The sequence below is a fragment of the Micropterus dolomieu genome, linkage group LG20, assembly GCF_021292245.1.
Source record: "Micropterus dolomieu isolate WLL.071019.BEF.003 ecotype Adirondacks linkage group LG20, ASM2129224v1, whole genome shotgun sequence".
Lineage (NCBI taxonomy): Eukaryota > Metazoa > Chordata > Actinopteri > Centrarchiformes > Centrarchidae > Micropterus > Micropterus dolomieu.
The window spans coordinates 15327598-15341627 of NC_060169.1; the positions used below are offsets into that span (position 1 = coordinate 15327598).

General features: G+C 40.1%; 1 protein-coding gene across 2 annotated transcripts in view; it reads left to right on the forward strand.

Moving 5' to 3' along the window:
* Nucleotides 1-423: 423 nt before the first annotated feature.
* The window catches only part of acsf3 (acyl-CoA synthetase family member 3), a 32158-nt gene continuing 18551 nt past the window's right edge, over nucleotides 424-14030 (forward strand). For both annotated transcript variants that reach the window (XM_046032445.1, XM_046032444.1), the window contains exons 1-4: nucleotides 424-1199; nucleotides 4221-4376; nucleotides 8415-8569; nucleotides 9426-9571. In XM_046032445.1, coding sequence (XP_045888401.1) covers nucleotides 483-1199; nucleotides 4221-4376; nucleotides 8415-8569; nucleotides 9426-9571 — 1174 coding nt within the window. In that variant the 5' untranslated portion in view covers nucleotides 424-482. The remainder of the gene's footprint in view (nucleotides 1200-4220; nucleotides 4377-8414; nucleotides 8570-9425; nucleotides 9572-14030) is intronic.

A 14030-nucleotide genomic window follows, 5' to 3' on the forward strand; every position in this document is an offset into this window, starting at 1 on the left:
CAAAATAATCCTTTTGATGTCATTTCGATTTGGGCTTGAGCCTCCAGATTTTTTGCAGAAAGCCTGCGTTACAAACTTGAGGTGTGGTGTGTAATGAATTGGACTATTATTGTGAAAAATGCAGGATGCAGTGTTTTGCAGGATTGACCCACAGCCTACTTGTGATTAATTATTTCAACTATCCCCCTTTTCTGTCTACTATGTTTAAAAGTATAGAAAAAATTAAACATGTAAGTCACATGCAGTGAGTTTGTTAAATAGTCCAGCCAGTGTTAGATGAATGAAATTGATTGCCAATTGGTTAAATTCAGTGTTGTCAGGAGTATAATTCACGTAAATATAATTCATACGGTATTTGTGGTTAGTAAAAGATTTTTAACTTTACGTGCTGCTTGATAATACTAACATGCCTTTTTCAGGTCAACTCGCAGATGTCTTCTGTTTGAGGTTCTAACTGTGGTTGGTCTGAACGGCTCTCAACCATGCTGTCAGGACTCGCTGCTGCCTGCCACTCTTTAAAGTTTACATTGCCTCAATGGAAAGCCTGTCTTCACCGAACATATTGCCCATCAAAGCCAGGGCAATGGCTACTGGGAAGTGCGGTTCAGAGAAGGTCTCATAGATGGACTACAGCACCATCATCAAGGATAAACCAGAAGCCAGCATTTGCCAGAGCTCCAGCGTTTGGAGATAGGCTTGCCATCATAGATAGCAGTGGTAGCCACAGCTACAAGCAGCTGTATTGCAGCAGCTTAGGCCTTGCTGGTAGAATCAGTTCTGCACTAAACTCTGAATTTGGGAGTCTGGAAGGAAAGCGGATCTCCTTCCTGTGTGCTAATGATGCCTCCTATACAGTGGCACAGTGGGCGGCTTGGATGAGTGGTGGGACGGCAGTGCCACTCTACAGAAAACACCCTGAGTCTGAACTGGAGTACATCATATCTGACTCCCAGACTTCATTGCTGATAGCAGGGCATCCGTATGCTGAAACCCTAGAGCCGCTGGCACAGAGGCTGGGGCTGCCATGCCTGTCACTTCCTCCTACTTCTAACCTGAGCACTTTGGGTGGGGCAGACACCCAAAAGAAAGAGACAGCCATCACAGACTGGGCTGATCGACCAGCTATGATAATCTACACGAGTGGTACCACAGGGAGACCCAAGGGAGTTCTACATACACACAACAGCATCCAAGCCATGGTAAACCAAATTTCTCATAGGCTTGTCTGATGAAGTAAATGGTTTACAGCTTTGACATAGCAGAGGATGGTATGGCTGGTGCTAATGGACTGAAAAGCTGTGGTTAATATAATAATACTGCGCAGTGTGAATTGTCTGTACACCAGTTATAGGCTCTTCTGTATCTGTGCGGTTATCCAAAACATTTGACAGCTAAACATAACATTTTCAGAGTAATTCAAACGAGTTTTTTTTTGTTCACCATAGTTAGTGTTATGTTTTGACCTGGCTCAAAAGGCCACAACAAAAGGGAGAGTTTAACAAAACGTTTATTTAAACCAAAATGAACAAAATTAAGGGGTATTTTAAACTAACATAATTAAAGTATGAGGTATGTAGTCTGTGCTTTCGGTACTGTCTGTGCAGGATGATGGTTGCATGAATGTATATGTGTGAAGGTGTTGTAGAATGCAAAAACAAGATAAATCCCACAAAGCAATAGTCCAAATCCAAACTAAAGGGGAAACCGGGGAGCCGGCCTGCAGGGAGGTCTGACCTGGCCTCGACAGCAGCCTCTTGCAGAATGAGAAGACAGTTACAAATACTCAGGGCAATTAGCTCAGGTGCCCAGAGTTACTGCAATCAGTCTTGGCTGCTCTTCACCTGCAAGGGATAGAGATTGGCCACACCCACACATAACCCCACAGGGCGTCACAATAGTCTTTTTATGTAATCCTGTTTTAAATAATTTATATAATTTAAAAAACCCTGTTAAATTTAAAATACTTTGATGTTTCTGTGTTGGTTAATATTACATTTATACAAGAGGTCTTTATTAAATTTACATTAAATTTTTTTTTTTTATGAAATTTGCAGTAGCGATATGCCAAACTAGGTTTGTTGTCCTTTAGAAACCGTGTCTATTTTAAATGGTTTCTCCACTAGAGAACATTGATTTTTTTTTTTTTTTCTTCTGTAAAATGTCTTGGTATGTGTCTTGGTCTTATGTATATATATTTTTTTAATCTAAGGGATCTACACCAATATCAATACTGTTTTGGTCAGTGCTATAATTGATATGATACCTGGGACTGTTTGACATGTTTGTAGTCTACTCTCCTGCCTTTTATATAATTTCCTTACCCCTCCTCATTCTGTGTGTCCTGTCCAGATATCCTCCACTAGCCATAACACATTAGTCAAAATTGCACAATATCTGGGGGGTGGGGCCTTTAAATGCTTGCTTGCTTGCTTAAAGCCTTGTTGGTGTGTTCAGGTGCTTGTTGGAAGCTCAGACATCAGTGATTTTAGATTCACTTTTTTGATCTGCTTTGTTTGATGTAAGAAATTACAAAATCTGCAGTATCTTTTTCATGTTGTGCATGTTTATGTTCTAGGTTTGATTTACTTGAAACAAGATCTTTGAATGCTATGCTTTTTCAGAACTCAGGTACAGTGGATAGACAATATAGAACCTATATAGTAAAACTGCAACTGTCATGTAAAAAATGCACATCATTGGTTGTTTTGCTCATTTTACCCCATGAAATACACAGCAGTAATATTACATAGTAAAGGCCCAGGGAGGTGAGTGAATGATTAAGTGAGTCTGTTTTCCTTGAAGAGAACAACATCAGGTTGTCAGAATTCCTGGAAAGCTCCTCTGTCTGGTTAATGTGAATGAAGACTTTGAAACAAAGGAAAATAAAATTGCTGAATGACTTCCAAATTTAAACATTGATTTAAGATGTCCATTTGATCCCCACCTTCCACTTCTTGACAGTGTGTGTATACACTGAATATTTTTGCATAATCTTGGGTGTTGTAATGCCTGATAGTGCCTTCAGCAATGCTGCAATTTTTTGCTAGTGAATGGAAAATTGAAAAGCATACAAATTCCCTAACCTAATTATTGAGGTGCATTTTGCCTGTGGTGAACAGTGTCATTGGGGTACTGAATGCCATCTGAGTGATCAGAAACTGCAGTAACATTTACAACAAAAGATCACACTGACCTACCTGTCCAAGTGGTTGGTGGTGTGATTTCAAATACTGAGTCTTAGAGCAAACATTAACATGACTTCTGATATCTGCATGCATGTGTGTTTCTGCAAAAGTCTTAGTATTTTCTAGCTGTGATCTGTTCAGTTATTTTGCATTTGCATTCAGAAGCATGTGGTGTGCATTTAACTTTTTATAAACAAGGCAAGAGGATTCTTTATTATCTGCTTAGACAAACATGCAGTGAACAGGCCACAATAATCAGAACAGCTGTACAATATAATGCAATTCAATATAGCTCTAAGATAAAAATCACCTTTAAGTATTAACCAAAGTTAAACAAAATACGCTTCACAAAGGTGCTGTTTAGATTTAGCCTATTGTAGCACACATGTTCCTCTATAACGTGACATTCACAGCTAAAAAATCGCAGAATTAATTAAACAGACACATTTACTGCTCAGCAGTATCATAAGTGATTTCAGGAGCGCAAGGGTGAAGTTCAATTTCCGTGCCCTCCGTAATCACCAAATCTAATTCTGGCAACTAAATGAACCTTAATGGTGAGTTAGTGGAGTTTTTCCTTATTTGAATAAGGGGTCTAATAATAGCGGGTATATGTTGTACAAGTTGTTGTACAAGACAAATTTATGATTTTGAGCTTGAATTGAGTAGACGAAATTACTAGAGGTTCATATCCGCCATTCTTGATATAAGGTTTAGATATAGGCCAGCAAGCCACTATTTACATTTCATGACTTGTATTACAGTACCTTTAAATTTTGTGTTTCATAATAACAAATGGCTTCTTAAACGCGATAAATCTAACAAACAATCCATACAGTTTTATCAAACAGTTTTTGGGCGTGTATCTTGCGTTTCTGAGCCTTTTTATGCTGTGTTTTTTTATTCCTGCTAACTGCTAAAAATGTGTGATGATGTGAGAAATGTCTGCAACAGTGGAAGTGATTTATTTTAAAGATAATATGGCATGATGACCCCCGCTTCTCTTTCCTCTCCTGTCTCCCCCCTCACCCTCAGGTCCAGTGTCTGGTTTCAGAGTGGGCGTGGTCCAGCGATGACGTCATCCTCCACACCTTGCCGCTCCACCACGTACATGGCATCGTTAACAAGCTGCTATGCCCTCTCTGGGTGGGCGCCACCTGCATCATGCTGCCTGACTTCCAGCCTCAGAAGGTCTAGACTGCACTCTGTCTCTGTCTCCTTCTTGTTCTAACTCTTTCTCTTGGCACAGTGTACCTTTCATCAACACCCCTGAACAAAAGAGAGAGTTGTACAGCTCTAAGGCTCTGGAGGTGACGGAGGTGTACCTGAGGGGAAGTATATCAGATTTAGATGTCCTGTGTGGACAAGGTGCTACTGGTTTGAGAAAAACCTTCCACTGTTTCCACATCAATCTATTTTTTCTGTATCAGAGTTTCCCTTTCTCCTTACACTTTTCTTCTGTCTTTTCTCCTCGCTTCATCTCCTCTCCCTCTCTTCTTCTATCAGCCTCTCCTCCTCCTCCCTCTCTGACTGTCAAACTAAGTGTTTGGGCTCAGTGATGAATTGCCCTGTGTGGCTTTGTATCTGACCAATGCCGACTCACGGCAGGGGCTTAAGCAGCGGATCAATCGATGAGCTGACATTGAAGGATGATAGTGCTTGTTTGGCCCTAAGAAGGGAGGGGAAGATGGGGTGCTAAGTGTGTGTGTGGCTTTGGAACATATAGGAGTGTAGATGCACGTGTTTTACCATGTATGTGTGTTTGTCTTTGTATGCCAGGATCTCTAAAGCCTAATGACAGTGAAGGTAGATGGAAAGGAAAGGTCTTAAAGGACGCATGTATCTGTCAACATGGGTATTATACACATACGCTGTTATAGCTATCAGTATTCAACTGTTATCCCTGACCTTGTGTACCAAACCACAAAACGCCTCCTCTCACCCTCAGAAAAAAAAACCTTTATTCTCCTCCTGAAGTTACAGTACATTGATGAAGTGATCGATAGTCTGTCTCTTCTATCCCCCAAGATCTCTGAAGGGTAGCCTAGGCAGCAGAGGCCGCCATTGATTTTTTTTCTGATTTCGCCGGGAGATAGTGACAAAAATGTTCAGTGCAGGAATTGTGATCCAGTAAATCGCAGATAAGTCTATTTCAAGTGGGCTATTGCAGACTGACAGAGGCAGATACTCTTCCTGTGGTGCACACAGCACTGGTCAGATTTTGTTTGTGTATTTGAATCTGACTTCTTCATCACAGCAACTAATATTTTGATTAAGAATGAGGAAATGATTCACTAACACGCTGAAATAATGTTCAACTCAAATGTAAAATCGCATTGTTTGAGATATTTAATAGGAGGGAGGGATAATACATCAAGTATGTATGTATTAAGATTGAGGCGCTACTTTAAAAGTATCCTTGTACACTCACATCTGCCTGTTCTTTAATAATATAATATAATCTTAAAGTAATGTTTCATACACCAATGGTTTGGGTTGGGCAAGACTTGAGGGGATGAAGTATTTTGACGTTGTGTTGGCTGTAGGGATGGCAATGCCACTCTACACAATAGGTGATCTGTCTGTCTGTCGGTCTACCACTTTGGTCCAGGCAGAAATTTCTCAGCAACTATTGGATGGATTCCCATGGAATTCTGTACAGACATTCATGTTCCCCTCAGAATTAATGGTATATGCTAACACGCTAAACTAAGAAGGTGAATATGGTAAATATTATACCTGCTAAATGTCAGCATGTTAGCATTGTCGTCGTGAGCTTGTTAGCATGCTGACGTTTGCATTTAGCAGTACATTACAGCCTCACAGAGCTAAAGTATACTTTTTTTGATTTGAGGAATATAAAAATGCATTTTTTCTTTTTACCAAAATAAGCCAAATAAATCAGTTTATAATTTTATTAATATGTTTAATTTTCTTTCACAAGCCACTGTACAAACAACTTTCTTGAATATAACACAGTCAGAAATTAGTTAAATTATGATAGCAAAGGATAAAAGGAAATAGCTCCTCAAATGATAAGTAAACTGGACTAAAAAGGTGATCAAACTTTTAATACATGCTATTTTTCGATACTGAGCGCTAAAGACACATTAGTATTTAACATCCAGTCCTTCTCGGAAGAATTTGCAATTGTATTGCAGTCCTATGTTCGAGTGCAGGGCCGAGCAGCTCATTGAGTTGTTTAGGATGCAGGCCATATCTCTGGGTTCTCACCACATCCTGTCCCCTAGGTGGAGGCCTACCTTTTGATGGACATAAATTGCCTTCCTCTCCCCTCCAGACTGGACTTGGTAGAAGCGCTCCACTGCACTTGATAGACACCACACAGAATAGTCAGCACACACTTGTTTAATAATCCTCTGCACAAAGTTTTATTCTGTATGTCTACAGGTGAACCGTGAGCACCCATAATTTGTAGATCAACTTTTATCATCTAAATTAGACTGCTGACAAGTCTTCATAATTTCAGCTCTATTTGTCTCTATATTTCAGTTATGTTTGTTTATTAGCAGCAGAGCAAGAGGAGGTGAAAGTTAGTCTACAATGAGGTGACTCATAGGAGAAGTGGAAGGAAATGATTGGAAATTGTTGGCATATTAAGAAGGATATGGTGGGACTGTAGGTGAGGGGATGATGGGAGAGACTGCATCTTTCTGTGTGTGAGTATGTGTCTAGGTGTGTGTGTGTGTGTGTGTGTGTGTGTGTGTGTGTGTGTGTGTGAGAGAGAGAGAGAGACAGGGTGATAGAGAGGCAGCGAAGCAGGAAATTACGAAATGGAGAGAGAAGGTAAGTGAATGTGAGATAGGGAGTAGAGGGGAGAAAGAAAGATGGAGGGAAGATGGTGGGTCAGAGATGAAAGTGGAGAATGAAAAAGAAGCACTTGGGGAATGGAGGTAGAAGAAAGAAGAAGTGAAGATAAGTAGACTGAGAGCGGAGGGGAGACAGCTGGGGAGGAGCTTTTGTATCCCAGGGGGGAGACGGACTTAGAGAAGCTGTCGTTCACCTTCACTTAATTCATGCTGTTGTCTCATCCTCCCATCGTCTATGTACCCAGACTGTGTGTGTGTGTGCGTGAGAGATGAAGTGGAGTGGGGCGGGGTGTGTAAAATGGCTTTGTCCTTGAACAAGTGAGTTTATGTGATATTTGAACAGTTTTTTTATATGTGCATGTAGTTCACAATGTATGTTTATGTCCATTTAAGCCTGTGCATGTGTTTAAAGCCGCATGATTGAGGCAGTAGAGGACACGAGTGGCTCCTTCTGTAACAGTCAAAAAGCACATTTGTCAAAAGTATCCATACAGAAGGCCTTTTAACTGGCCAACGTGCCAGCTCTGCCCTACAGCAGTCTGCTGTTTTCCTGCCCCTGACCTTTACAAATCTGGACTGTTTTCTGCTCTTTTTTTGGCATTGTGTTGACAGTTTTTGTATGAAGCTGCTGTCTGGGCCTTACTTTGCCATTTACATCGAATAAAAGATAACAATATCACATGTATTAAAGGATAGTTATGGTATTTTTAACCATGAAACACATTTTTACATATTTGGGGTCTAAATGACTAATAGGTGTAAAAAGTTTTAGAATCGGTTCAGTAGATCATCTCAGTTGCCCAAGTGCTTGTTTTTGCCCCTGACAAGCTCAGATTGTTAGTCTAAGTGCCTGAAAACATTATAGAAAGGTTCCCTAAAAAGACACACATTTTTGTTAGAGTTTTTGTTTAACCAGAAACCAGAAGTCTGAAATCTTGTGAGAGGTAAGTTGTTGCAAGATGAAGACCTTGGAAATGTGAGTCAGTAGTCATCTTACTCTTTAACAAAAAGGTCTCTCTTTATAGGAAGTCTTTCCATAATGTTGTCAGACAACAATCTGAGCCTGTCAGTATCAAAAACAAGCAGTTTTGGTGGACAAACTTTTTATGGGCACAATTTCCCCAGAGGAATATGTCTGTTTCGTGGTTGCCGCCTAGGGCTATCTACAGAACTAATTTTTGTACCTATTAGTCATTTAGACCCTAAGTATGTAAACATATGATCCAGGTTTAAAAATACCAGAATTACCCTTTTAATAAAATTAATTTGGATGTAATTATTCAGTTTGCATGGCCTCGTCCATTAGATACACGACTTTAATTTTTGCTTTTCCTTATCTCCCTCTCCCTTCCTCCCTCCCTCACTATGTTGTGCTTATCTCTCTTTGACTTTCTCCCAGGTGTGGGAGATGCTGTTGAGCTCCAAGGCTCCCTCGGTTAAAGTGTTCATGGCCGTGCCAACTATCTACTCTAAGCTGATCCAGTACTATGATCAGCACTTCACACAACCTCATGTCAAGGACTTTGTCAAAGCGGTCTGCAAAGAGAGGATCAGGTACTGGCTGTAGGATCAATGACAGACAGCTCACTCATGTGTAGATGTATCTGTTGATACGTGTAGTTGTGTGTGTTTATACTGTGTGTGTGTGTGTGTGTGTATGTATGTATATATATATGTGTGTGTATGTGTGTGTGTATATATATATATATATATATATATATATATAAAGAACCCCAAATTGCCCCTGGTGGCTGTTCCACCAGTGTATGAATGTGAGTGAATATTGAATGTAGATGTAGTGTAAAAGCGCTTTGAGTGGTGGAAAAGACTATTAAGGCGCTATAGAAATACAGAGCATTTACATTTTCATATATGTCTGCATATAGCTATTAACTATTGTTTTCAGGGGGCATTTTTATTTCCCCTTGATATTTTTGGTGTAGTCTGCCCCTTTTCAGGGATAATGGAATAACACATTACGTTGATGCACTTCTTTTACTCGAAAATATTTTACATTGCTAGATGTTAGGTGTCATCAGTGTTTTGTGTAGTGTCTGCAGTTTTCTGATTTGTTGATTCTGTGGTGCCAATATTTTCTACTGCTCCATGGTTTTTCATCAACATATGCAGAAAATTTCTACCTGGAATAGTGTGGAATAAATCCCACATATCACCCACAGCACACATGAATATCTGAAACAAATAATGTGAACTGTGGATGTACATAAACCGTCTTCCTAATGATCTGAAATGTGGTTTACCCCCTTTTCAAATGTCATAGGCATTCAGCCTTCCAGCCCTGATAGAATTTAAATCGACATGTTTCACAAAGTTTTTATGTCATAGTATAACCTAGGAATGTGTTATAAGGATTTTTGTGTTTCCCTCATGTCCGGCCCTCTCCCTCTAGACTGATGGTTTCGGGCTCGGCTGCTCTCCCTCTTCCCACACTGCAGCGCTGGGAAGAGATTACAGGACACACACTGCTGGAGCGCTACGGAATGACCGAGACCGGCATGGCACTGTCTAACCCTCTCAAGGGCCAACGCAACCCAGGTAGACATGTTTCACTAACACGCACTTGTACTTTTACCCAGTATGGAAAAATATATATAGTTGTTTATTCTATCCTTCACGGTGGATAACAATAATGTCATGCAGAACATAGGACTGGACAATAAAACAATAACAATAATTATTGCGATATAATTTGTTTCAATAACAATATAACAAATGTTCAGTAAATATTCAATAAATGTTTGATTTTATTCACTTGAATCACACACGAATTAGGACTTTTTTATTAAGATGTTTATTCTGTCGAGGAAAAAGGACTGAAAAAAGATTTTACTTAATTTTACTCGTGCATATTTGTTGGCAAAGATTTTATCATAATTGTTTTGAATGTTCTACCTCAAATTTGTGAAGTGATCCACTGTTTGGCATCAAGTGTTGACCATAAAGAAGAGTTTAAACCACAAACAACAATCAGGTTTCTTCAACTTTCACTCAAGAGCAGAAATCAGCCTTTAAATTCGAAAGAAATAAAGATTTGGTACTTATGGTGATAAATATCGATATCGAAATATTTGAAGCTTTTTATTGTGATAACATTTTTCGTCATATCGTCCAGCCCTAGCAGAACACTAAGATAGCTGAAAAGGCAGGTCTTGGTCGTCTTCCAAGCAAAGTGTGGTGGATCAGCTGCAGGATATGAAGCCAGAATAAAATGTTTTTTAAAGACAAGTTTGACATCTGATTTGAATTACTCAAGCTTGGAAAATTTTTCATGACCAAAAGAAAAACAAGGGCAACATTTCCTCATGTGTTCTAATCTAGTGCGTAAGGCAGTAAAGAATGCAGATGTAGTGTGAGTGCATCACACCAGGTTACTAAACCTCTAAAAGTCTGTCTGTCTTTGCTTGGCAAAATTTCATATAAGATTTTCAAATAAAAAAAAATGCGTCAACGTCAGTCAGCTGGATTAGGTGGTGTGCTCTCCAGGACGTTGTCATTACTTTGTCAGCCAAAGTGAACATAGTTTTACTGACCGTGAAAGTTTGGATTGGTTGGCAGTCACCCCCTGCTAATGGATGAAGGCAGCCAATGTGAATGTTTTTCACTTTCAAAATGCTGGTCTGAAATTTGTCACATTAAATCTGTTGTTGTTTTATTGCAATTAAGCCCAACATGTAGCTGGCATAACTTTTCAGAAAAAATCTGTGTCCAGGAAACATGGCCAGGGAGTATGGTTTTAGACAGAGCTTGAGGCTTTCATGGAGCTTAATTAAAATGAAAATGACTTCATGGAGCAGAGGATTGGGATTTTTGCTTTCCGTTCTTTCCCAAAGTCGAAGTTTATTGTGGAGTGGCTGATAATAGCACATTCCTTTAAGTGTAGTTTTTACTGAGTTGCAGAAATTACTTTTTACCAAAGAAACCATACTGGTTGGTGTGACCACACATGAAACTGTTCCTCGTCTTCATCACATATCTCTCTGATATCGTTCTACCTCCCTCACCAGTTAGATTCAGTAGTACGCCGTCAGTGTTGTGTTTTGATCATAGACAGTTTTCTCTGGTGTGATGTCAACTAAAACCCCATGATCCCAACTACACCTCCCTCACACACGTGGAAACAAAGGCAATGAGGTCAGGCTAGTGGTGGTTGCTTTCTTCTCCTGTCTTCTCCTGTCCTCCCACACTTCCTCTCTCTCCCCACCTTCTTCCCTCCCTGTTCCCTAGCCAACTCTTTTTCTTTACAGGTAAAGCTAATTAGCTTGCGAGTTGATTGCGCAATCTTCTGTCTGCTGTTTTGTTTGGAGTATTGTTTTGTTTGTTTGTCAGGTAATGTTTCACATAAACTAGGCAGGCTGCGTTTGATTCCTCTCAGGTGATTATTAAGAGTGTCTTCAAGAGGTCTGTGTTTCTATTGATGTTTCCACTGCCGCACAGACTTTTGTGAGAGTTGTGTGTATGTGTGTGCGTGTGTATATGCAGGCATGAGCATGTGCCTGTTTGAGTCTGTGTGTTTCTGCCTTTTCTTTAAGTAGGTTAAAATGGATCAACAGCAACCATAGGAAACACTCTCAGAAGAGTAGTGGAGTGGAGTTCCTCTCTCTCTCCCTCTTTTACATACACTTTCTTTTCTTTCTGTCCTACACCAACTAAGTAGCAGGGAACTCAACTATTAATACACTTATTGACACCTATTGCATTAATACTTTTGTATTTAGGGCATCTTATTGGCCTGATTTTGTTGTGTACTTTGCAGTTTTGGAGCATTCCAGATTAACAGCAGTGTGGCTTTCTAGGTCATATCGCCCTTGTAGAGATGTAGAGATGTAGGAATGTGAGATTAGACCCACTTCTTTCAGTCTTGCTATTAACTCATTTGCTGCCGTTTCATCTTTTTTTTGTTTTTCCTCCTAATTTCCAGGCTTTTTTTTGTCTTTTTACTAACATCGAGAACAGAGAAAGACACCTTCAAGGCTGTCTTTCTCCTGATGTCATCTTGACAAAGCTGTCATTTGATGCAAAAAATTATATCATCTTTCATAAACCCCTTGAAAGAATAACTGTGGAACAATGCTGTCTGGACCTTTGTCATGCTGTGCCTTCTCCGCGACACACAGACCTCTTCCCACCTAGCATGTAGCATTTATAACCTGTCTGTACTCTTCAAAATGCCACTCAATCTTGTTGAATCATCAAGACCAGAATGCTACAAGTCTCCAAAATTTCTAAAGCTCCTGACATGAGAGGAAAAAAATGATGATAGAAGAGGGCATAGAAGGGGAGAGAGATTCCCTGAATTGAACTGTAAATGGATTGTGGAGACTTTGTCATTGAGGGAGACGAGTCTGTTTTTGTCATTTTGTAGATGGCAGTTTTTTTGCTGGAAAGGGTGAAAAACTCGAGGAAGATTACTCCGTCTACACCTCTTCACCCCTGATCAGGGGAAAAGAACACGAGAGGAGAAGAGATTGATCTTGTTTGTTAGGGTTTTTGTAATAATTTATTTACCAGGGTTGTTCTAAAGAATTAATTCATTATCAGTCCGATCACTAATAAAATTATACTCACCGTGTTCATTTCTGAGATCTGGGAATGTGGCAACTTCACTAAAGGGGCAGAAACACATCAGATATCATATGATTTGACAAGACTTAAACAAAACACATCAGCCAAACATATTTGGAAAAGAAAACAAAGACAAGTGGTAGAATTATTATCCGAACTTGCTGTTCATTACCAACATTTCACATGCAATTTCTTTCAGCTTTTCCTCCAAATAGAGTGGTTTAGATCTGGCTAAACTGTCAACTTGTTTACAACCTGTCTGATCATCTGACTGCTCGTTTCACTCTTCGTTGTTTCCACATCACATCAATTATTTGATGAGTATTAAAAAATAAGACACAATTAAACCAGAATTATCCTTTAAAGCAATATAGGTCTGGGGCAATTCATCGACGTAATTGACTCGTCGACGCGTCGCTGCATCCGGTGTGGGATTCTCCCGGACAAGCTCTAGCTACAAGACCGTGCCTTCGACTGTCTAAAGTTTGGAGTATTTCAGACAGACACTCAACAACATGCTGCTCTGTGAGCTCTCTGAACTGGAAACAGCTTCACTGCAGCACAACTGCTGTCCACAACCTTGACAGCGTTGATCTAAAATCTTTAATTCAGATGACCCATATTTGGAGGCATTAAGCGGTTGGTTTAGCTAGAAAAGTGCTTGTTCAAATGACAAATCAAATCAAATATGTTCAGCTGGCCATCATAGAGAGGTGAGAGAGACGATATGGTTTAAATATGGGGGTAACAGCACATTTTGAGACCTTCTCTCCTGGAAGCCATTCACAGTGTTGCACTCAGTTGTTCACATGAAAAGTGACGGAAATAGTTGTGTCAAGAATGAAAAATAAGCTAGAGAGAGAAGTTCAAACCCTACTCCTTTCTCACTTTCGCACAGCTGGCCAACCATGGTGTGGAGTGGGTGTAAGTGTCGGATTGTCCATTTCGGAAAGTAACATGGTCAGATGCTTTCTGAAGCTATTGGACCGTCTGACAAGCAGTTCTGATGAAGCACCCACTCCATCCTCCATACTGTGACTGTAATGAGGATCCCAGAGCCACCTCGTCTCAGTAAGCCTCTTTGACACAACAGTCCAGGATGCAGTGATCATTATAACTTGGCTAGATTCAGCTTGTCTAACCTTCCAACTTAAGCTTGTTTGTTATCCTGCTTTGTCAGTTGGTTTTTCGTGTTGGACTGGAGTGCAAGTGATGGAGGGTGTGTGATACACATTGCCAATCAAGACTGGAGTGTATTACATCAATATGTAGTGAGAGCATCAGTCTTTAATCAGGACCTGCCCAGTTGTTTATTGGGAGAGCCTTAAGGCAGGCACACACACACACACACACACACACACACACACACACACACACATTCATCCTTGTACTTCTATCCTTGTGGGGACTGTCATTGACATAATGTGTTCCC